We start from the raw sequence: 22,311 nt of genomic DNA, 5'->3' as shown, positions 1-22,311 counted from the left end.
GTGGGTCACCACAGCAATAAAAAACAGAGGCTGTGCAGATTGCACCAGAACAGGAAGTGAGGAGAAATTGCTGCAGCTGAATAAACCTGACATTTAACCCTTTCCCGTGCTATCCATCACATAAAATAAACATGAGTAAACCTCCATTTTAATATCACTGTATATGCAATATTTTACATAAAGTAAACTTAGCTTAGTACAAACATTTTATATTTTATGGATTGATGTTGTTACATCTTGCTGTAATATTTTCAGGATGAGAGCTCGAAGTGATCATTTTATTTATTATGTAAATCAACCACATGCCAGCTGTAGATATGTGTTGGGGCTCATTCATACCAGGTGCATTGCTAAATGCAGGCCCAACGCAGTGACATGCTGAAATCTTTTGTTTCCAATAGGCCCCATTCACACCAGTGCACTCTGTGGATGTGCGTTGGGTGAGAATGGAGGTGGGGAAACTCGATGGCCAATTGCTTTGGAAAGAGGACTTTAAGGGGTCTATTTATAAACAATTTATAGAGCCATTCGCCCTGCAAATCTCTGTGAGTGTTCGTTCTGTATGACTAGAGGCAAAAACAAACATTCTTATTACATTCAACCTGAAAAAAATATACTATCGCATTCTGACCACGAGCTGGAGCCGAGGGGTATAGAAAATACATTTCCTCGGCTCCATCTAGTGGCCATAATGCGTTATTACATTCGGCCTGAAATGCAAATCTATCAGGCATGTTCCGTTTTGCTTATCCGCACAGAACGAAGATTCACTGAGATTTGCAGGCCGAATGGTTTTTGAGGAACCGGATGAAACTCGTCCACTGCCGGCACCCATTCGGCAGGCGTCCCTCGATCAGCTGATCGTAGGGGCTGGTGGGAAAATTTTTGTACGATAGGAGCCAGCAGCCAATGAGCTGCCCGCTCTCTTTGGGTATTTTGACTGCAGCCACTGTCAAAATATAATGCAAACAGCAGGATTCCTTGATTGACGCACGTCTCCATGTTGATGGAGGAATCTGCTCTATTTTTCTCAGCCTGTGGGTTTAAAGCGCAAAATAGATGAGTTTATGGCCCCTTTTAGTGTGCTTGTCATATACAACAGCTGAGGCTAGTTTGTGGCTGAATAGTCAGGTCACTAGTCTGTAGAAGTGTAACTTACTCTCCTGGGCCATTATAATATCCCATAATGCTCAGCTAGCCTTGAATTGGTTAACTTATTGAGTACCTAGGTATTTGCCTCTGTGGTAGTTTACACGGGCACTTTAGGTGAAGCCCAGCTCTTTTCTCTGAACATAGGCTGATGTCACACGGGTGACACATTGCCAGATTCACATGGGAGAGCCTTACATTTACCTCTGTGCACTTCTCCCTTGCTGGTCCCAAGTGCTGCAAAATCTCATGAGCGGGCCTGGCTAGCAAAGGAGCGATTCCATAGACACTGGGGAGCTGTGTCTTTGTGATCCTGGCAAGGGCCTGTTATCACCAGCATCAGGATCAGTCTAAAGGTGTGAAGTCAGAGCAAGCAATAGAGAATATTTTAGTTTTATATGTAGGGAACCATTTACTCTGAATCCTCATCTTCCCTGCCTGACATTGTGCTCATCTGTTCACCAGCTAAGATCTTCACAACGCCGATGCAGAGAAAGTTCCTGTGTACACAAACACTCGGCACTTATAAGGCATTGCATGCCTCACTTCTGTTCTGCTCTTTGCTGTAGTCTGCCTTACATGATATTTTAGTTGTGTTCATATTTTTCCGCCTTTTGAAGTGTCCTGTGACTGTGCCGTCATGCTTTCTGGAAAGGTATAAGTTTGGAGTTTTAGTTTTGTAAGTAGTGTATATATTAAAAAAAATGAAATAAGTGGTACCCAAATGAAGCTGATGATGTGACTGCAGTATTCCTGCTTCCCATAACAATCATTGTACTGTCCTACATACATACATACATACATCATTGTGCAGAGATGTCGCAGAGTTCCTTTTACGTCTCATGTCATGCAAAGGACCAATAGTAAGAAAGAAAGCATCTCAAATGGCCATCAGGTCCCTGGAGTGTGTGAAATACGAGGGTGATTCCTTTGCTTGGGCCTTTTTGTAAAACACACATTTGCTGCAGTAATTTTGTCCCAAGCTCAAACAATTCCTACTAAGAAAACAAAAATCAATGATTACGAGACATAAGCAGTGGTTACCTTCAGCAGATTTATGTCTGGGGCAGGTGGAAGAATATAAAAATGATAGTTTCCTATAGAAGTTGAGCCTTGCCCCATCTATCAGACCCCAGGATAGGTATTTTAGGGGGAACTCCCAGTAGGTTGTGTGTACCGTGTTTAACCCCTAAAGTCTAGCTCATTTGACTAGTGTTCAGCATACTGTACCCGGGCCCTCTTGAAAGAGGTGGTCTGGGGCACAGTTCAGGTGGACTCCAGCACAGTGTGACAATGTGTGATGGTTTACTGTGCCCAAGTGAAGAACGTGAACATTGGAGCAGATTCGATCCATTTGTACCCACTCTGGTAGTAAGGGTACAGATATTGGCCTAGCACAGTGAGCACAAGAATCATGCTCTCAGACCCGGCACAATGTGAGTGCAGATCAGCGAAGGAGGGGGGTCAGTCATGTTTGGACATGGTACAAGGCAACTGTGCCTAGTGTGAGTACATCCTTAGCGCCCATTTACACCACATGCTGATCATCTCCAGACCAGATTGTTTCCGGAAATTGGTGTGAACCTTAACGTGATGTATCAGCTGGAAAAAAGAGGTTTAGTGCATGGCCTGGGATTTTTTTTTCTTTAAGCCTGTAACGAAAAAAAATGAATTTTTGATTCTCTTTCTTTACAGCAGCGATTTTAAGCATGTGTTTGACAAATGATGGATCCCAAAATAAAGGGTCAGCCCACCCAAATTAATAGTTTAGTAGTACGTGTAGCTTAGTTGGCTGAATCAGTGTCTTATGTCTTCAGTACTCCAGTAGAGATATCTTCCTAATTATAATTCCTGATCCCTCTCTAAAAAATTAAACCCCTCCCCCCCCCCCCCCCCCCGGCAGTTTTGGTTGCTCCCACCGACCTTTGCACCATTTAGCACATTCTGTTTCCTTCATGTAAGTTACATTATTTCAGTTAAATTGTTCTCCTTCATAAAGATTACATCATCTGTAGAGCCCCATGGGGCTTTTATATCTCACCAGTAGTGACCTTGAGATGTATGAGGAATTGGTGGTTCAACTCTCCAGTATTTACCAAAAACTACAAAACAGTTTTGGGTGGACTGACCCTTTAACTGGGATCACTGGGCTGAAATCTCTCTCTGCATTCACATTATTCTAAAATAAATGAAAATACTTATAATACATAGAGCTGGTGGGTGGACTGTGAAAGCCATATTATGGTTGTGAAGCCTTCAATCCATATAAGAAGCTTGATGGATAAAACGGACTCGCCCTTCAGTAGATCGATCAGTCACCCAAATCTAATGTGTAATGGTAGAAGTAGGCTCCACTGTTACCAGCTGAATCATTGGACCTGCTGTAATCCTGTCGATGATGATGATGATGACGACGACGATGACGACAGCCCACACTGTGCTGATTGTGGACTCTCTTCCATTCTGGTCACCCTAAATGTGGCATCCTAAATCTATGTATCAGTTTATGGTGACTTATAGATATATAGGGACACCATCAATTTACAGATAAGTTAATAGTATGAATGCAAATTACCTGACCGCTGGAGTCCACCCCACACCACACGGGGGTTTAATGTCAAATAGGTTTTTAATATGCTCCATTTTCTGGGTAAGTTTTCTTAGCCATATTCACATTCAAAAGTTGTGCATATTAGTTCAAACGTGTCCATGTGTCTTGTCTTCATTGGCCCCAGTGGGCTTGCCGGTGACCCAAAACCATAAACCCTGACTAAGAATGTTTTTTGTAGTCATAGTTTGAGGTTGTGGCTTTCACTATACTAAGGAGAATATTTATAAAACCGTGAATCTGACATTCACTACAGGTGAATCTTCCAGGTGCATGATTTAAATTTGGTAAGTCACATTCACTGCTTTATAAATGCAGTATAACAAAAAACATTTCTCACTTGGTTCATTTCATTAAAAGTTTTATTGTACAGATCTCATGCTGCTAGCTTGGGGCTGGAGTTGGAGAACAGCGAGCTTCTATAAGGTGTTCATGGAGGAGAGCCGCTCGAAATCCAAATATAATGCATGGGACTGATGAAAAGTAAATGGGGGTGCTGGCTGTGGGAAGCAGACACTATCTTCTATTTCCTAGCTAGCCGTAAACTCGGCATAATTCAGTATGGCTGCTTTTGGTCAGCCCCTCTCTCAACTTCTCTTCCAGACTTCACACATCTGCTGCAATATATTCTTCACTATGGGGCTCTGTGCCGGGACGGTCTCTTGCAATAATAGGGGACCTGATATATGAAAGTTCTGGGAAATCTGATTGCTTTTGGGAGACTGGTTCTTCGGGTGGCCATAATGGGTAGAGATTGTTCAGCTTTCTCTATCCTTATCTCTGCTATAGAAAAGGGAAGGATAGAAAGTACCATACGTGGCAGTGTTGGGCTGAATGTGAAGTGTGGGTTGGAGGAAAGCCGCTACCTACGTTACTGTATTACTAGTTGTGTGTCCTATATCTTACATGTATGTGGGCTTTACCATAGTAATGAGTAGAAGTGGGCCAGCTCTTGCATACAAAGCTTCCATTTGATGCAGCAGGAAAGGTCCTTGGCCAGTACCGCTCCCAGACCTATTTGGAATTCATCTGCCGTACCTCATCAATTGTCCAATGTTTCTTGATTCAGAGTACACATTGTTATTGCTTACTTAAACATTTGGCTCAGTTCACACAAGCTTCAGCTGGTAAATAGTTGCAAAGCATCATGAGAGTTAAAGAGGAAGTAAACCACCGCAGCATACTCGCACATTATGGCACATTTACAAGTATGCCCTTCTCCATCACTGTGATGCATGTTAGGTCCCCTGCTGCTACTTTTGGGTTCCCAGGCAATCCTATTCAACCATTGGTTGGCCACTGATGTTGTAACTCATGCACATCAGGCCCATTAAAAGCTTCTTGGAGATGCCGTGAATGAGCTGGAAGTGTACACTGCACAGTGCATGTGCCGTACAGTGTACACAGAAAATAAAAACATTGCTAGGGGGAAGAGGAAGAAGATTTTCGACAGAAGAGACTTTGCATGTCTCTTCCACTAATAATCCCTACCTCCCAGCAATTGTTTAATTTTTTTCACTTCCCCTTTAAGCAGATCTTGATGGGACTGCCAGCTGTCGCTTTAAACAAGCAATTTGTAGGCCGCTATTAAGATCTGTGCTCACCATTTTTACAGTGGAGTTGAAGGAAGTTTATAGACGTGGTTGCTCTCGCTAGATCAGATTTCATATGGGGTCAGTGTTTTTCCCCATAGTTCTCCTTGGGGTAACGGGAGGACACAAACTAGCGTCCTCCCGTTACCCTAAGCTCAGTATTTGTAGCTCGCGGTATACTGAGACGCCGGAGCGGATCACGACTTAGATGACGGGATCCGTCCAGCTGCGTGAGTGACAGCTGGCTCTGCCTATCTAGATCGGAGAGGGGAATCCAGCCCCTCCCCCTGTCACAGGAGAGAGCCGTGACAGGATCGAGAGGCGAGCAAACCCGGTATGTGTTCTCTCACCTCCCGATCTACTGAGCCGACCTGTGACAGTCTCATTGTCACAGGTCGGCTAGAACTATGAGGTGAGTGAAAAGCACTCATGTCATAGTTCTCCTTTAAGCATTTCAATGTTAAGAACTCTATAATACACCCGGATAAGGGGATCAGAAAGTGGGTGATATATACAGATAAATATCAAACACTGCACTAGTAAATCATTCCTCAATAGGAACCGTGTGCAGATATAAAGTCACCCTTTAGATGACTTAAGAATATGTTTAAATACAGGCAATATTACTATATGATTAATATATTTATATGAACGTCCCGCAATTCCTTACAAGAACAGATATTGGGAGTTGGGGGTTATGCACTTAATGTTTGTCTATTGTATTGCACACGGCTGCCATGTTGGGGCGCTAAGGGTTGCTGGTTAGGCTACTCCCAGGATGATGTTCTTTCAAAGTCCACTAAGTAGAGAGGTGACACCAACAAGCTACAACATTCTGTCAGAGACTTGTAATGCCTCGTTGGGTCTTGTGTACCCCCCAAAATATATAAGAAGTAACACACACGTTGCTGTCTTCCTGCTATAGCAGCTAGCATACGCAGCCTATGGAAGGGGATGCAGTCACTTATACAACACAGTATTTTATATTGCTAATCTATGCAATGAGATCCCATACTCCCTGTAAATATGTGACAACCAACATTACCGAGTGAGTGAATTATTGTTCAGTATCATTTTAATGTGCGATATACATTTTTGGCTGTATGTTTGGAAAAAGTCACTTGTGTTTGTGTGACTTCCTTTGTGGTATTTTTTTTTTTCTTTCTGTGGGACGAGAGAGCCAAAGGCCAAAAATAAAATGATAAACTATTCATGTATCCGATTTATATTTGAGCTGTTCTGACGTATTGTGGGAGCCCGGATCCATAAAACCGATATGTAAAAGACACAGATTGGCTGGTTGGTTCCTCTTGGACCTTGGAGAAGGGGACCAGTGCGAAGAAACCGCAATCAACTCCTGGGGTTACCTCCGAGCCACCTTCATTCCCCTCACTATTGGCATATGATGGGCAGACTCACCAACCAATGGAGAGGAAAATTGGCAGAGTTAACAAACAGGATCTGGGAGGTGTTTATTCGTGGTACGCTGGTTCTAGGGCAGCGCTGCAACATTTAGAAAGCTCATGCAGAGACCTAGCAGTGCCAACTAGACAGTGGCAGTGGTTGTTACACATTGTTATTTGACCATACATTTTCTTAAAGCCCATTTGAAGCTTTGGATGTTTTTACAGTCAAGCTGCATAATGCACAAACAGAAAAAATAATCATGAAAGTTTGGTGTGTCCACCCTTTGCCTTATGTCATCTCCATTCTCCTAGATGCACGTGGTTTAATCTCAGCAGGTAAGTCGTTTCCAACATCTATGAGAACGAACCGTAGTTCAGCTGTGGATTTGGCCTTTTCCAGTTGCTTCGGTATAACCCCCAGACGGACTCGTGATATTGAGATGGACACGCTGGAGGGACTATGCCATCCCTTCTACTACTCCTTTTTCTTTCCTGAAGATAGTTCCATATGACTCTAAGTGTATGTTTGGGTCATTGTTGTGCTGAAGAAATTAATTTGAGATCAGACATTTCGCTGATGGTATTGTATGATGGATATGTATTTTTCAGCATTGAAGAGACCATTAATTCAAATCAAATCCCCAACTCCACGAGTAGAAATGCAGCCACAAACCTGGAAGGAACCTCCAAAATGCTTCACTGTTGCCTGCAGATCCTCATCCGTTACCACTTCTCAGGCCTTCAGTGAACAAACTGCCCAATTATTTCAATGTATACATAGACAAAAGCTGCCATTTTTCTTTTCTCATGGTCACTTGGCCATATTTCCATGTCGGTGTTATGGTTTTTCAGCAGCAAGACTTCCGCGAAGGCCATTTCTGACTAGACGCCTCCAGACTGCAGCCTGGTATACCAGCGTCCCAATGGTTTCTGCCAGGTCTGAGCCAATGATGCCAGTAGACATCAGAAGAATGTGTCTCATCTGCTGCGCTAGGTTTCCTCAACGTTACTTGTGCTTTTCAATGTCTTCTGCTGTGACAAGCACAAGAAACATCTGGAAGCACCCGCCTGCCTTAAACTTTCTGCCTGCGAGAGACCTTGTTGTACAGAAAGACCACGCTGTGTCTTCTTGCTGTGCTAAATCTTGCCATTGTGTAAAGAGTTTGTCACATTGAACTGTCAGTGATCTCAGATTGTTAGATGGGCCGCAACTTTTACTCAACCAGCTGTATTCCTCCTACACAGCGGATGATGTCGGATTTAATGATTGTACTTTAACTTACATGTAGTCATGGTAATAATAAGCACCTGTCCCGTATAATTGTTTCATCGTGCATTGGGCCATATACCTGCAAAATTCGTAACAACGTGCAAGTGCACTTGCTAGATTTGCTGCTGCTGCTTTGGAGACAAAGGCTGGACACCCCAAATGCTGATTAGGGGCCGGTTCACACCACGTTCGGTCTCTGGAACGCACACCAGCCAGCTCTGTGTTCAGGGGCATAGAGGTGCATTGAAGTCAATGGCACTGCAGCCCTGCCCGCAGTGCAATCGACATTAGTGTCTACGTTCCGGTCCAGTGCGTTCTGCAAAAACACTGCAAGCACTATTTCTGTAGATCGCACTGGACCAGAACGCAGGTACTAATGTGCCTGCATTCCAGGTGCAGGCGTGGCTGTGGTGCCATTGACTTCAATGCACCACCACGCCCCCTCCCGCCCCTGAACACAGGGAGCCAGCAAGCTTGCATTCCAGAAGCCAAACGCACTGGAACAGAGTCTGTAGTGTGAACCAGCCCTTTGGGCTACACCACACGGCTACTGGTGTGTGCCTGTCCCAGGTTTTTTTTTTTTTTTTAGATCTTTATTGGAATGTGACAAGTGACATTTTATGAAGTTCTATAGGTACAGTGCACTTTGATTGCACCACCCCTGCATGCAGTAGTTTTTTCAGCGCACACTACCAAACAGCCCATCTGGAACAAGGCGAGTTGCCTCATCTTGCTTTGTGGCTGCACTGGAAAACGGCAACGGGCCCTGAATTAAGACTTGTTTCTGTCCATGTGCCTTGTCAGTTGTTATTTATGAACTATAAATGTCATTCTCTATGAAAAGCATTGTTACATAACAGCTATTTTTTTTTTTTCCAAGTGCCTAAAACAATTGCACAGTACTGAATATAAGGAACTCAAAACGCAAAGACAAGAAAGCAACCCTTTCACAAAATTGAAAAGTTGGAGGTCCCTGTGTCCATCACCCAGGGTACCAATCTAGTCTCAGAGAATTCTCTTCATCATTGGATGCCTGGTGGTTAAATCCTTTGGCTGATCTGCCACTGCGGGACATAGTAGTAATGTAGGGTCCAGCCAAAAGAACCACAGCTGGCAGTAAGGGGCCAGGCCTCTGACACTCCTCCAGGAAGGGTCTACATTTCTTTCCACTAGTTTTGTGGTCACTTTAATTGCAGAATCTGCTTTTTCTTTCCCCATGTGGCAAAGGCTTAGGGTCTTTCAAAAGGCTGGAAGGCCAGTGGGCTGTAAATACACCAGAGTTCTAGAGTTAACAGACAGCATCGCCTAGACACCTCAATGGAGAATTCATCCAATACACACTTTCAAGGAGCTGAAAGTTGCTGAGGGAATGATCACAAGTCCATATGCTTTTGTATTTTTAATGTAGGTGCCTACCTTTCCGCAAAGGCTGAGACACTGGGTACAGGGAAGAGATGAGGGATCCCAAAGGGTAGTTTTAAAAAGGACACTTTGCCTGACAAAGAGGTCTTGTGAGGCTCAGAAACATTGCATCTATATGTCATGGTAAGAGAATATAAATAAAGATGATAGTCTGAAGTAGAATGGTGTGCGGATAACAGATCTTCTAGTTTGAAAAGGATGTCACCTCTTGCAGAACAAAATCTTTTTGGGAGGCATCAGAGGGTTGTATCCATCTTATTGTATATTAGGTGCGCTGAAATAAACATAGCACACACTGAGAACAAAGAGAAAAGAAAAACAAGTTATTTAGATCCAAAAGTCATTAAACTATTAGCAAATCTGGACAAATCACAAGATCCATCGTCATTGGCAAGTCATTGTCAGCTACACACAAAGTATGGACATTTTTGGGTAAAGTCAGAAAAGCACATGACAAAAAATTAACGAAATACAATTTGGTTTTAATAAGACATCACAGAACCTCATATTTAATAATTAAAAATAAAAGAAAAAAAGGTGCCGGTGCTGGCAAACAATGACAAGAAACACTAAAGTATTCATTTTCCACCATTTACGCATTATCAAAAATAGTTTGAACTCTTCTCACAAAGAAATAATAAAATAAAATGAGAGGAAGGGTAGAGTGGGGGGTTTTATTACAGACCAGACATGTACATTACATCTTCCTATGGCTTTTGCCTTGACCTCCCCCTATGCACAGATATAGATTAGAAGTTATGTATAGCAGTCTACCTCAACACATTCACAAACATCATGATACATAAAACAAGAGCGTGACTGAGAACGTGTGCATCAGACAAGAGGCTCTCACCACAATGGGCTATAATCTCTTCAACCAACCAAATAGGAAACTCACAGGAACCCAAATAAAAAAAATAAAAAAGATACTCTGGCCTGAGGCAAAAAGGAAAATGGTTCTGCTGGAACGACTATTTATATAGAACACGCATGGCGGCAGAGAGGTGCACCAAGCATTGGGCTACATCCCCGATGCCCAATTTAGACAAGTACGGTACTTCCTGAAACCTACAAGCATCTGGAATTTTGGGTAAAAGACATTATCAGGAGGTAAAGTTGTGTGATCTTCACCTTAGGAAGAAGCTTTAATGATGGCAACTTGTTAATTTTGGAGCTTTTCATCGGCTTTCAACTTATAAGCTACCAATGGTTTTGTTTTAGTCTTCAGACAACATACAATTACAATCATGGTAGAACTTTCCAAAAAGGACTAGAACACCAGCTGAAAGGCATGTTCAATCTCACCGATTACATTGCTGAAAGCTAAAGAATGGTTGAAATAAAAAGGGGGGTAGAATTATGGTGAGTGAAAGCCAATTAAAAGCTGCACAGCTGGCACATGTACAGCCAGTCTAATGCTGGGCACACGCCTTGCCATGGTTGTAAGGTGATTAGAAAAACGTACGATCTGCCTATCTTGGACAGGCAGATCGTACTTGCGAGGGGCAGGCTTCCGATGACTGCAATGCTGAACGGGAAGTGTGCGCTACCGTACGATTCTCGGCGGGTTTTCTAACATGTTCCTAAGATAAAAAAGTTGTGCGACCTTACAGTAGCTGAGGTCGCACGCCTTCCACACCCCTTGCGATAATCGTATGATTGCGGGATTTCCCACGATTATCGCAAGGTGTGTGGGCATCTTAAGGGTCACCATACACATTAGAATCTGACTATACAATCAACTTTAGATTTACCAACACTATAATATATCTAATCAGTTGCTGGCCAACCAGTCTGCACAAGACCTTTGCACTACATAGCTGTTGGTACATCTAAAAGATATTGTAAACTGTAACACGTGGTGAGCCTTAGGGCCAATTCAGACGGGCATACATGGCAGTACAGCGTGCACGCCTGTAAAAAGACCTGATCCCAGTGTGTAATTGCCAACAGCAGCCTGTTCTTCCCTATGGGCAGCCTGTTCTTCCGCAATAGCACACAGCACCTGACCCTTCCAGGACTGGATCTTTTTACAAGCTCGCATGTCTACATATGTGTACACCCATCTGAATGTGCCCTTAGACTGCCCTCCAGGACTTCAGACAGCGATTACTAAATGCATAAATCATCCAGCCTGACATGCTCTGGCCAAATGATGTTCACACGTCATTCTTGCCTCAATTTCATGTGTCCAACAAAATACCTAGACAAATGGTACCCCATTCATATCACTGACTTGTCTATGGAGAGCCTTATAATAATACATAGGAAAGGTCACTACTGCACGAGAGAGGGCAGGAGCCGGCCTACAGGGACCATTCCAGGGGCACTCGATCACCTGAATTTCTTTATAAACAGTTCCAATAGAGACCAGGACATTTTCCCAGACCAAACCAGCATCTAGGAGGAAAGTACAGGAATTGATACTGCAGACAAGAACTACATTCGATGAAGCAGGTTTTACCATTATTAGACATAAGGAACCACAGCCTCAACTTTTTTGTTATGCAACTAAACCAAACCTAAAAATGTGAACTGCTAATCATAAAATGTGCAATGGGAAGGATAAAGAAATCCTGCTGCAGTTACGTATTGTTATATCACAGTTTGCTAGGACACAATTTCATTCTTTAAAACAAGCGGTGATGGCCGTAGATGAAGCAACAAGTAGAACTGTCAGGGCCACCAGACAAAGCCGGACTATTTGTTTCTGTAATATACAGAGAAATGTTTCTGTAATATAATACTAGCATTGACATAACAAAATCATTCATGAATCGGATCCATGAAACCTCACATTTCAACTTTTGTTTTCCATCTCCAAAAAGATGACACCCCGTTCCCCAAACTACACCTAGAATAGATCATAATAGTATATATATATATATATATGCTTTGTGAATATAGAACACACGGCGGAGAGCCCATGTGCCCAACGGCTTGCAGCTCACCTCTTTAATAGGTACGTCTACCATCACACGCTTCTCTGGCCAAGTCACACAAGAAGTCCAGGATGGAAAACTATCATGGAAACAGTCATTACCATTCTGGAATTTTTTTGCTCATATTTCATGTTCATAATCTTGAAGTTTCCATTGTACCCCATCAAGAATGACCAAATGTGTGAACTGTAAAGGAGTAATCCCGTGTCTATGAACATGTTATAGGGAACAGACATCTAAAGGCCAACACCATTGAATTACAGAAAGAACATTTGTAGTAGGGCACGTTGGAGGATTCAGAATCCTGTCCAGACATAACAATTAGGTAAAAAATACTGTTTACAAAAATGTCACTGCCCAGCTTTATAGTATCAAATATGAGAAAGTGAAACTGAAGACAAACATCTTTTATTTCTGGATGAAGTGGAACGGGATTACAACTCCTGTCAGATTTTATTGCTAACAGTAACACAGACAAGCTGGCCACACACCTATAGATTTCCGAGGAATTTTTGTTGCTGCCAAGAACCCTCCTTCGATTCCAGCTCTAATACCCCATCAAGCACAGACCAATGTCAACTTCGATAATCGTACATTAGTAATACTACCTCACCAAATTTTTGGATTGACAAAACGGATTTTCGTTTGCGCATGTGCAGTGCTCTTGCTGCAATTTTTTTTTCTTACGAAAACACCAATGTATCAATTTTCATTCGTTTTCCAGCCTGACCGGTCAAGGAAATTCGGCCAGGAGTACAGGAATTACAATCGTTGGTTTCCCATGAACTGATCGATTATCGTACAAAAGACCATTCCTGAACGAAAATCGATAGGTGTATGGGCACCTGTAGAGAGATTCACGCTCCCTATTTGTCCTGGTGATTGTGAGAGAAAATCCAAAATTTTGGGAACAGGAATAGATGAGAAATCTTCCAATGGGGACACTGGGGGGCGATTCTCTCACTGGAGGGTTTACTTCTCACTTCCTGTTGTGACTATTGCACAGGAAATGAAAGCAAATATCCCCAACCCTTATCTATCCGAAAACAAAAGTTTCAGCCTCAGTTCTACTTCAAGGCTATACACGTCTAATACTGTTGACCGCAGAAAATGCCTCTCTTGTCAAAACAGTGCCAGTTGATGCCTACACTGGACTGCCAATCTCCTGAGTTCTGTATATTTTGTCCACCATTGTAATAACACAATGGAAAGATGCCCGAGCTACTGATCACACCATGCATTAAAATACTGCATTCAAAATAAGATTAAATAGACTCTGTACTGGGCCCCTTTCACACTGTCCGATCAGGAGGATATCCATGAACGGATCCCCTCCTGACCAGAACCGTATGGATCTGATGTCACTATTGGGACATCCGTGTTCATCCAGCTTTTTGCTATGGAGGAAAAAACTAAAATGAACGGACCCCTATGTCTCTCTACAGGGAATTGGATGTAAACAGACTTGTGTCCATTTATATAAGATTACCCGCAATCCGGCACAATCAAGTCCGGGGAAACGGTTTGTTTTTTCGCACTTGGTCGTCGCAAATGGATGTAAATACACAGCCGTCCGTTTAGATCCAGCTGTATAGACTTACATTGGGCATCCGATGGGCAAACCTACCTGATGATGCCGCCCATCTGAAAGGGGCATTATGATTTCAAGCCAAGGATTATGTGCTGTTCTGGAGATAAGGGGAGAGACATCCGTTTACACTAGTTTGTGTGAGAAATCTTATTTTGCTGAAGGTTATCTGAAAGGAAATCTACAGATTTACTAAAAATGTATTTGCGATAGAAAACAATGGTAGACTGCAAATACCACAATCACTCACTGATGCAGTTATACAAATCCCTTGAAAAACACCACATTCAGTTTGTAAACAATGTTTTCACAAATCCTTCCTTCCCCTGCGTAGGTAATTGGGTCATTGCATCTCCTGAAAGCATGCAGAGAGCTTGATGTAAAAATGTCTAGGTAGCCCCCCATATGGAACATCTCCGAATATGTCCTCAGGACCGATTCTTACAACACTGGCACTGATCAGATTAAAGTTAAGGCAAAAACTCCCACTTAACACTGAAGTATTTCAGCAATTCCTCATCTCAATAACTACAGAACCGATGCAAGTAACAATCAAGAGTCAGCTGACTCAATGGGGATTCATTTATTTCTGCTCTCACTAAAGCCGAAGCATTTCACCTGATTTCAGAGACAGTTTATACAAGCGTTAGAGGAGTTTCACAACCTTACCAGTTAAAAGGAAGCCTGAATGAAGAGAAAATCAGAGGCAGCCACTGTTGTCCCCCTTTAAAAAAAAAAAGTCAATTTCCTGGCCGTGTCTCACCTCAATACTTTGAGCTGACCTGGAACAAAACATCTGAATCTTGTTCTGGGTCAGTTACCAAAAAAGAGTCACTTTGCCAATTCAGGTAAAAGTGCATGTGACACATATCCCACCACCCTATGCATGTATATATACCCAGCCACATTTCCTTACCTTCACCCCACACTGCCAGGCCCCCTGGGGAAGCATGCGGCCTTCCCCAATGTGGCGGTATTTTGGCTTCATGATTGGTCGCTCAGGCCCAAGTACTAAGACATGGGGGTGCTATGACATCACAGTCTAAGCTCCAACACCACGTAACAGCGGAGTTCAGACAGGCAGCAAGAGAGTGTGGCCGCAAAAGAATACATACCCTGAATCAGCAATGGCCACCTAGGTATTACGTAAAGCATGGGTGGGCACATTATTATGGAATCCAGTAGCCAGCAGGATTTTGATTTAAGAGCCAACTCCATTGACAACAATTAGAGAAAACCTCAAAAACTGGGCCTTAGCTGGAATTTCTAAAGAGCATTGGCAACCTGACTCCTGGGACTTGTCCAGCCCTGACAAAGATTTTCTGTATAGTATATGGAATGCACATGACCCCACTGACCTATTTTAGAAGAGTTCCAATAAACCCTTAAGTTGAGCTTAAACATGAGAGACCACCACAGAGGTCAAGTAGTTCACAAAGTACTTACCAACACTATAAGTGGAGTTGCATGGTAACTGCCCACAGATATTCTAACAGCCCAATGTAAAACATCTCAAACCATTCCCAAGGTGTATTTCCTACCACTACTCCGTATATATTGGCATGTAAGATGTGTGAGGGGAATGACAGAAATCAGATTTCATGAGCGTCATACAATTTACTTGAGAGATCTAAAACCCAAATAACTTTCCTGACACATCAAAACTCATCTAATCATAAACATGACAATGGATCACCTAATTATAAGCTCCCTTGTTTCGGTATATTGCAGCAGTTTATTACCTCAATGCCCTGCGTGCCATAAAAAGCCATAGATGTGACCATAGAAAATATTCTGCTCTTCTGCACCATGTAAGCCTGCACACTTTCTTTCTACTTTCAAGGTGAAAAAATGATCAATTTTGGGTTATATTGATGAGTAAGAAGTTTCATACTCGTGACCACACTATACTCAGACATTATAACTGGCACAAATTGTGAATGGACTCTGGCAATGTAGACATCCTATGGCCTATACAGTTTGGGTTTGAAGCTGCTGCGGATGAACCAGTAGCTCGGGCACTAAGCATTCGGTCTCTCTACTCTCAAAACGTGTTGGGGGTCATTTACTTAAAAGAGTAGAGGCTGTTCACTTGGTAAGGTGCATGATCCTAATTATGGTGAACCGGTGGTCATTTGGTATACCCAATGGTGAACTAGAGGAAGGAAGAAAAAAAGATGCTCAGATTTTTGCTAACACATGCCAGGTTGATTGAATAGAAATGAACGCAGCTCACTTAATACGCTCAGTGAACATTCACAAGCTCTATTACTCCAGTTAATCAAAACTCCAAGGCCTCACAGGAAATCTTACTGCAAAAATACTAAATGAATGGACAACCTTCAATGAATACCTATTTTTTTACACAGAATTGGAGAATCGGACGATCTGTCCCCATTAATTTGGAGTTTTCATAGACAAGTGGGGGACCGCGGTCTCTACTAAGCGGTATCCAATTGTGATGGCCAATGATCTGAGGGTGCTCTGCTGACTAGGAATATCTGGCATTGATAAACCACTCGGTCATATAGAGCAGGGGTGAACAAATTATTATGGAATCCCAGAGCCAGTGTGTAGAATGCAGGAGCCAGCTCCATTGACAAGAACTAGAGAAAACCTCAAAAGTCAGGCGCCAGCTGTCATTTTTAAGGAGCATTGGCTACTTGGATCCTGCGATTTGTCCAGTCCTGATATAGAGGGCCAAAAGCTGGAACCCAAAGATGCCAGCTTCCAAAGCCATGCCTATAAAAGGAGTATCCCAACTGCCGAGAGAGGAAGTGAATCACATATTGACACCCACAACTGGACGAGGAAACCTAGTAAAAGATCCTTTTTTTTTTATATCTGCTGCTGAAAGAAATTCATTACAGTAAATAAAGATGTGTGGGAAATGTACTGTATAGTAAGGTGGTTTAGAATTTGTGGCAGCTATTGCTTTCTTAAACTATGTAGTTACTTTAAGTCACTATATGCAGCTGGGGAACCTTTTCTTTGCAAGTCACACTCACTCTGTAAACCTCAAAAACACATCAAAATGAACAGATATAACAAGCTGAAGTGGCGTAAAATAAAATAGACTTGAGCATGCTTTTTCTTTGGAATGCTGCAGGTATATTATAAAAATGGTTTTAAACAGACTGGACCTAACACTTGAAGACAAACAAAAAAATGAATTGGCAGGCAGAACCTAAACAAATACGGGAACTTTTTAATTCCTCGAGTAGCCCAACAAAAACTTCTTGCTGACAGATTTGCAGCTCCATAAAGTCACTGTGCTGCAAACGAGGTAACAGCCAACAAAAAGTTAATGTCGCACAACAAATCAATTAAAAAGTCCCCCAGGAGTTCATCTGAATGTGAAATGTGTACTGTAAGAGGTTCTTCTAACAAAATGGGACATGGAATTTGCATTTTGATTTCTATAGAATGTAATAAGATTAGGGGAGTCACCCTCACAAGTATATTGGACAACAGATAAAACAATGTATGACAGGATACAAGAGGTTTTGTGGTTGCTTTTTCTTGCCAAAGATCATTTTCTATAAATCAGGTGCATCATCATCAATTTGAAATCATATCACTAACCCTTGTAATGAAGTCAAGAAAAATGACAGATTGAAGGGTTACAAATTCTCTTACAACCAAAATTCCCCCCGTGCCATCCCAGTGCCTCCCACCCACCCTACCCAGCCCAAAACACATTAACACATAACTTAGCAATCAACACACTTGATACAAGTGATCTATATGCAGAAGCTCCGGCAAGTTAACCAAACAGAACCATAGCTGCCATAAAACTACAACCATTCTCCTGCCCTCCAAAAAGCCAGAGAACAGCTGGCCCAATTAACAGTCAAATCTCAAGTCTATAGCTTCATCTAAGCTTTTGTCGTCGTGAGGACTGGCAGCTAAAAATGTCGCTACGGGAGATCCCGCAACGTTAATGACACTTCCGCTCGTGCTGGCATTCCGCACTGCAATGCTTGTCACATTAATGCCCAAAGTAAGCCGGGTCTGCTCTAAAGCCTTCTCTGGCACTGCAAACGCCTCTAGCTTCTTCTCTCCATTTGCCATGTAAGAGTTTTGGCAGCCACGGCAAATACAGTCAAGACAAGCCTTGCGATTCGAGTAGCAAGGACAACGCTGGCCTCGGCATGTTAGAACACTGGGATTCTGAGTAGCACGTCCACATTTACAACCTTTCTTCTCTGGTGGTTTCTTATACACAGTTTTTGTTGGGCTCCCAGGAATCAAATTATTGCTGGGGATCTTCTCTTTAACCTTGTCTTTTGTTTTTAATAATGGTGGTTTGGTTTTGGGATGTGTTTTCTTATGCATGTGCTCCGGGTTCTTTTTCAGGGTTTTATTTGAAAGAAGAATGGTCTTGCTGATTTTGGATGAACTACCCCCATTGGGGACAGTGACTATGGGTTGCAAAAAGTTCCTGTTTTCCCGAGTCAGTAGAAAAGGAGTCGGGGTACCCAATGCTGGTCCAAGTATTATGCTGGAGATTGGAAGTGGCAGAACCTTTTCGCTGTCACTTTCCGATCGTGAACGCTTACGGTTCGTTTTCACCATTTTTAGGGTTGCAGCTGTACAAGATACACCATGTGATGGAACATGACTGTCGGACAATAAAACAGTGTGTGTGAGAGGCTGAGGGCAGAGATCCAGGAAAGTGCCATTTGACACCGAAGTGTCCAGTCCGTGCTGTAGGTCACAGTCAGTAACTTCTGCACCGGAAACGGTCTCCAAGCTCTGAAGAACTTCCTCTACGCTAAGTAACAATGGGTCTCCACTTTTCAGGTCATCATTATAACTACATAGATCAAGTCCAGCAGCACAAAGCTCGCTAGAAGAAACTGGGTCGCAGACAGTCTCCAAGCTTTCTGATAAATCTTCTGTTTTAATGTCAATAGCTGTGCAACAAAGGTCAATGGGGCTGGGACTCTCGGGAGAGGGAATATTTACAGCAAGTTCCGTTTCAGATAATCCATTACAGTTTGGTAAACCATTTGTAACTGAGCATTTTGTCTCTAGCTCTGGTGTATCTTTTGTGATGTGATAGAGATTGGCTTCAGTTTCTGTAACCAGTTCTGAATTGGAAGGTAAAGGGGAATGAGAAGGACACAGTGGTGAGGGGGGCTGTGAGGGGTTTGTATGGTCTTCAGGTGTGGGTTCCTCCACAGGTTCTTCAGGAAGAAATGCAGCGATGTCTGCAGAGCACTCCAATGTATTTAATAAGTCTTGTGCCAGAGGGGTATGGGTGATGTACTCGCATAGTTTTTTATAGCAGCTCACCAGGATGCCCAACTGCTTGTTCTCCTCAAACTGATCATAGTCCTTACACCAGCTGCAGGAAGGTTTCATCATCATCTTTTTTCCTTTGCACCGCTTGCAAACATAATGCTGGCAAGTAGAATTGATTGGAGCAATAGGGTCTTCAAGCAAATTTCCTGAAAGAAAAAAATACAAATTTTTATTAATCATCTAGATATTATTATTCAGGATTTTTATAGTACCAACAGTTTGCGCAGCGCTTTACAATTTAGGGAAGACATTACAGTTACAATACAAGTCAAGATGGTACGGAGGGCCCTGCCTGTGAGAGCTTACATGATTTCCGATTTAACATTTTTACTGAGCTTTGGCAAAATAGGAAACACAAGACGTCAGTGGTTCATTATTTTGATCAGGAAGGTATAATCAAACGACAAGACTATGCTGGGGAAAGAATCTAACCTGCCAAGCAGACTTGTGTCATTGTATAGTTCTATTAATGTAACAGGTACTTATGTGTGCCAAGATAACTCCTACAGGGTTACAAAATAGGGGCATTTATATCTGTTTGGGGCCTAAATCTGTTAGGACCCGTCAAAAATGCTTCACATAATTTCAGAAGCAAAACACAATTCCCTGTATACACTAGGCCTTAGCAAATGCCATCACTTTGCAGCAACATATGTGAATTAGAGCAAGTAGCCCTTGCACACTCTGTAATGCAAAAAGTTGTACTTGAGTGTACAAAGTAAGCTTCCATCATAAGGGCTGTGACAGTTCAATAAACTGTATGTGACACATAGGCAGTTACCTTGAAACTGGAGCCCCCAGGAATATGGTGGGTGAATTCAAATGTCTATTCACAGTACACCTCCTTAAAAAAAAACATTGTAAGACAAATGTATGTAGTACAGAAAAAAAAGTGTGCTACAAGTCTCTACACTAGTATTGATATTCAAGCTTTTAAAGCCTAAAATGTTTTCATGTAAAAATGTGTCATCTAACATTTCTTCCTAAATAAGCATTGGACATAAAAATGACATCACGTTCTCCCCGCCACTACACTCTTTGGCATAGTCTATCCACAGACATTGTCAGTGTACGGATGGTTGCACACACATTGTTGTGTCTGTGAATGAACCAGTGTATGAACACAACAGGCCCAACCTAGCTCTCGGCAGTCTCCTATCACGCAGTCACTCCCACTAGCTGTTGTAAAGTGACAGGAAATACAAGTCAACAAATGCAGAACTAGCCCTTAGGCTTTTGCAGTCAAACATCTGATAAAATGATGATGATTGTGGACACAGGATTAAGACCCCTTTCACACTTAGATCACATTAGTCTAATGAACTGTACTGAGACTCAAACAAACAAATACAAAACAATGCAAACAGGTTGCGTCCAGGGGTGATGATCCGCAGGTAATTAAAACACGCATGACATATTCGAATGGCTGCAGGCACTGCCAGCTGTCATTGTCTTGTACAGTACCTATAGCCCGTAGCTGTTTACATTAGGCTCACGGAGCAATTTGTGAGACAATCTACCACCGGCCAAACAAAAAAATCCCACAGGCAGGCCCTTGCAATACATAGCTATAAGTAGATCTAAAGGGGATTAAGTATTGTACAATAAAACTTAAATGTACAGTGATCTTAACCGGTCGTGAGAGAAACAGGGAGGCTTGCCATTGCCAACTACTCTATCTGAAAAACACAAGTTGCCCCTCTTGCTGACCCACGGGTCTTCAATACTTCGACTCACTGGCAACCATTGAGTTTGTTTTATGTTACAACAATTAAGAGGACACTTTACTATAATCCTGGTACATGGAGCAATTATAAATCTCAGAACAAATATCTACATATGATCTACGACCCATTTACACTCCTGGATTGTGGTAAGCCCGCACAGCAAGGTACGTCTCATGTGTTGCGCGGTCATTCCCCTGACACTGCCATAGTGTAATGATTCTGTAAAACACATACTAGTTGTAAGGGCCATTAGAGTCCCAAATTCACAAGTGGCTACTAAAAGTTGTATTAGGTATGTTAGCAGTCACACTTTTCACTGTGTGCCTTTCTAACATACATCCGGGGAGGGAGGGGGGGGGATGAACTGAGCAATGCATTGCAGACATATTGCACTGCCTGAGCAACACTATGGGGGCCAATTAATTCCTGTGCACAGTGCACCACATGCATGATTACTCCCAGCTAACAATGTCATATAATATGCTCTCTACTTCATACTACACATCCTAGTCATTCTATTATCTACAGAGGAGGGTTTAGCCATGACCAATGATAACATGGGTGTGTACTTGAAGAAGAACAACGGAGCAAACAATAGTCAGTGATTAGCTCACATGTAATGCGGAAGTGATATATCAAACAGCCGACACTGTCCCCTCATCAAATACAATTCCCACTATATTGTTGTCTTTGGAAATATACACGCTGATTCCACAAAGGCTAAAAACATCCTGCTTTACCATTCTAAAGTTACTGCCTGCTCTCTAAAAAGAGGGATTTGGATGTAAACATAACATACAATATTCAGGTTCTGTCATTCTATAAAGCCGGGTAAACACATTTCTATTTTCTTTGTTCAGCCTACTGGCTGAATGAAGAAAAGAAAAAAAAGAACATATTCCTCTATTAACGCTTATGAGTGTTGATCGAGGAATTTCCCGCCGTTTACATTGACTCCTGACACTGGCAGCTCATTGGCTGCTAGCTCTGCCCGGCCGAGAATTTTCACACACCCACTGAAATTTCTATTAGCTCCCTAGTGTCATCTTTCCACATCAATAGCTTTAGTTGGGGAATGACAGCTGCCTACTGAGGAAGCTAAATGTAAACAGCAGACAGTGGTTGGGAGCAATGACAGGCCGCTATTGGCTATTTCATATTGCAATAATAGGCTGGCAATTGCACCCACCTGCTGCCAATAAGCAGAGGCCGGACCTAAATAAGAAAGTTCTCGCTTGGGCTTTTGTCAGCCTCCTCCGCATCAGCTCTGCTCCCCCTTCCCCCCCCCGCCCCCCCC

General features: G+C 42.6%; 1 protein-coding gene across 1 annotated transcript in view; it reads right to left on the bottom strand.

Annotated features, from left to right (window-relative positions):
* Positions 1–17,671: 17,671 nt before the first annotated feature.
* The window catches only part of MSL2 (male-specific lethal 2 homolog (Drosophila)), a 7,684-nt gene continuing 3,044 nt past the window's right edge, over positions 17,672–22,311 (bottom strand). The window contains exon 2 of the mRNA XM_018560208.1: positions 17,672–19,433. Coding sequence (XP_018415710.1) covers positions 17,824–19,433 — 1,610 coding nt within the window. The 3' untranslated portion in view covers positions 17,672–17,823. The remainder of the gene's footprint in view (positions 19,434–22,311) is intronic.

The sequence above is a fragment of the Nanorana parkeri genome, unplaced genomic scaffold (genome assembly GCF_000935625.1).
Source record: "Nanorana parkeri isolate BGI_ZX_2015 unplaced genomic scaffold, ASM93562v1 scaffold439, whole genome shotgun sequence".
Taxonomy (NCBI): domain Eukaryota; kingdom Metazoa; phylum Chordata; class Amphibia; order Anura; family Dicroglossidae; genus Nanorana; species Nanorana parkeri.
This window is presented reverse-complemented; position numbering and strand designations above follow the sequence as displayed.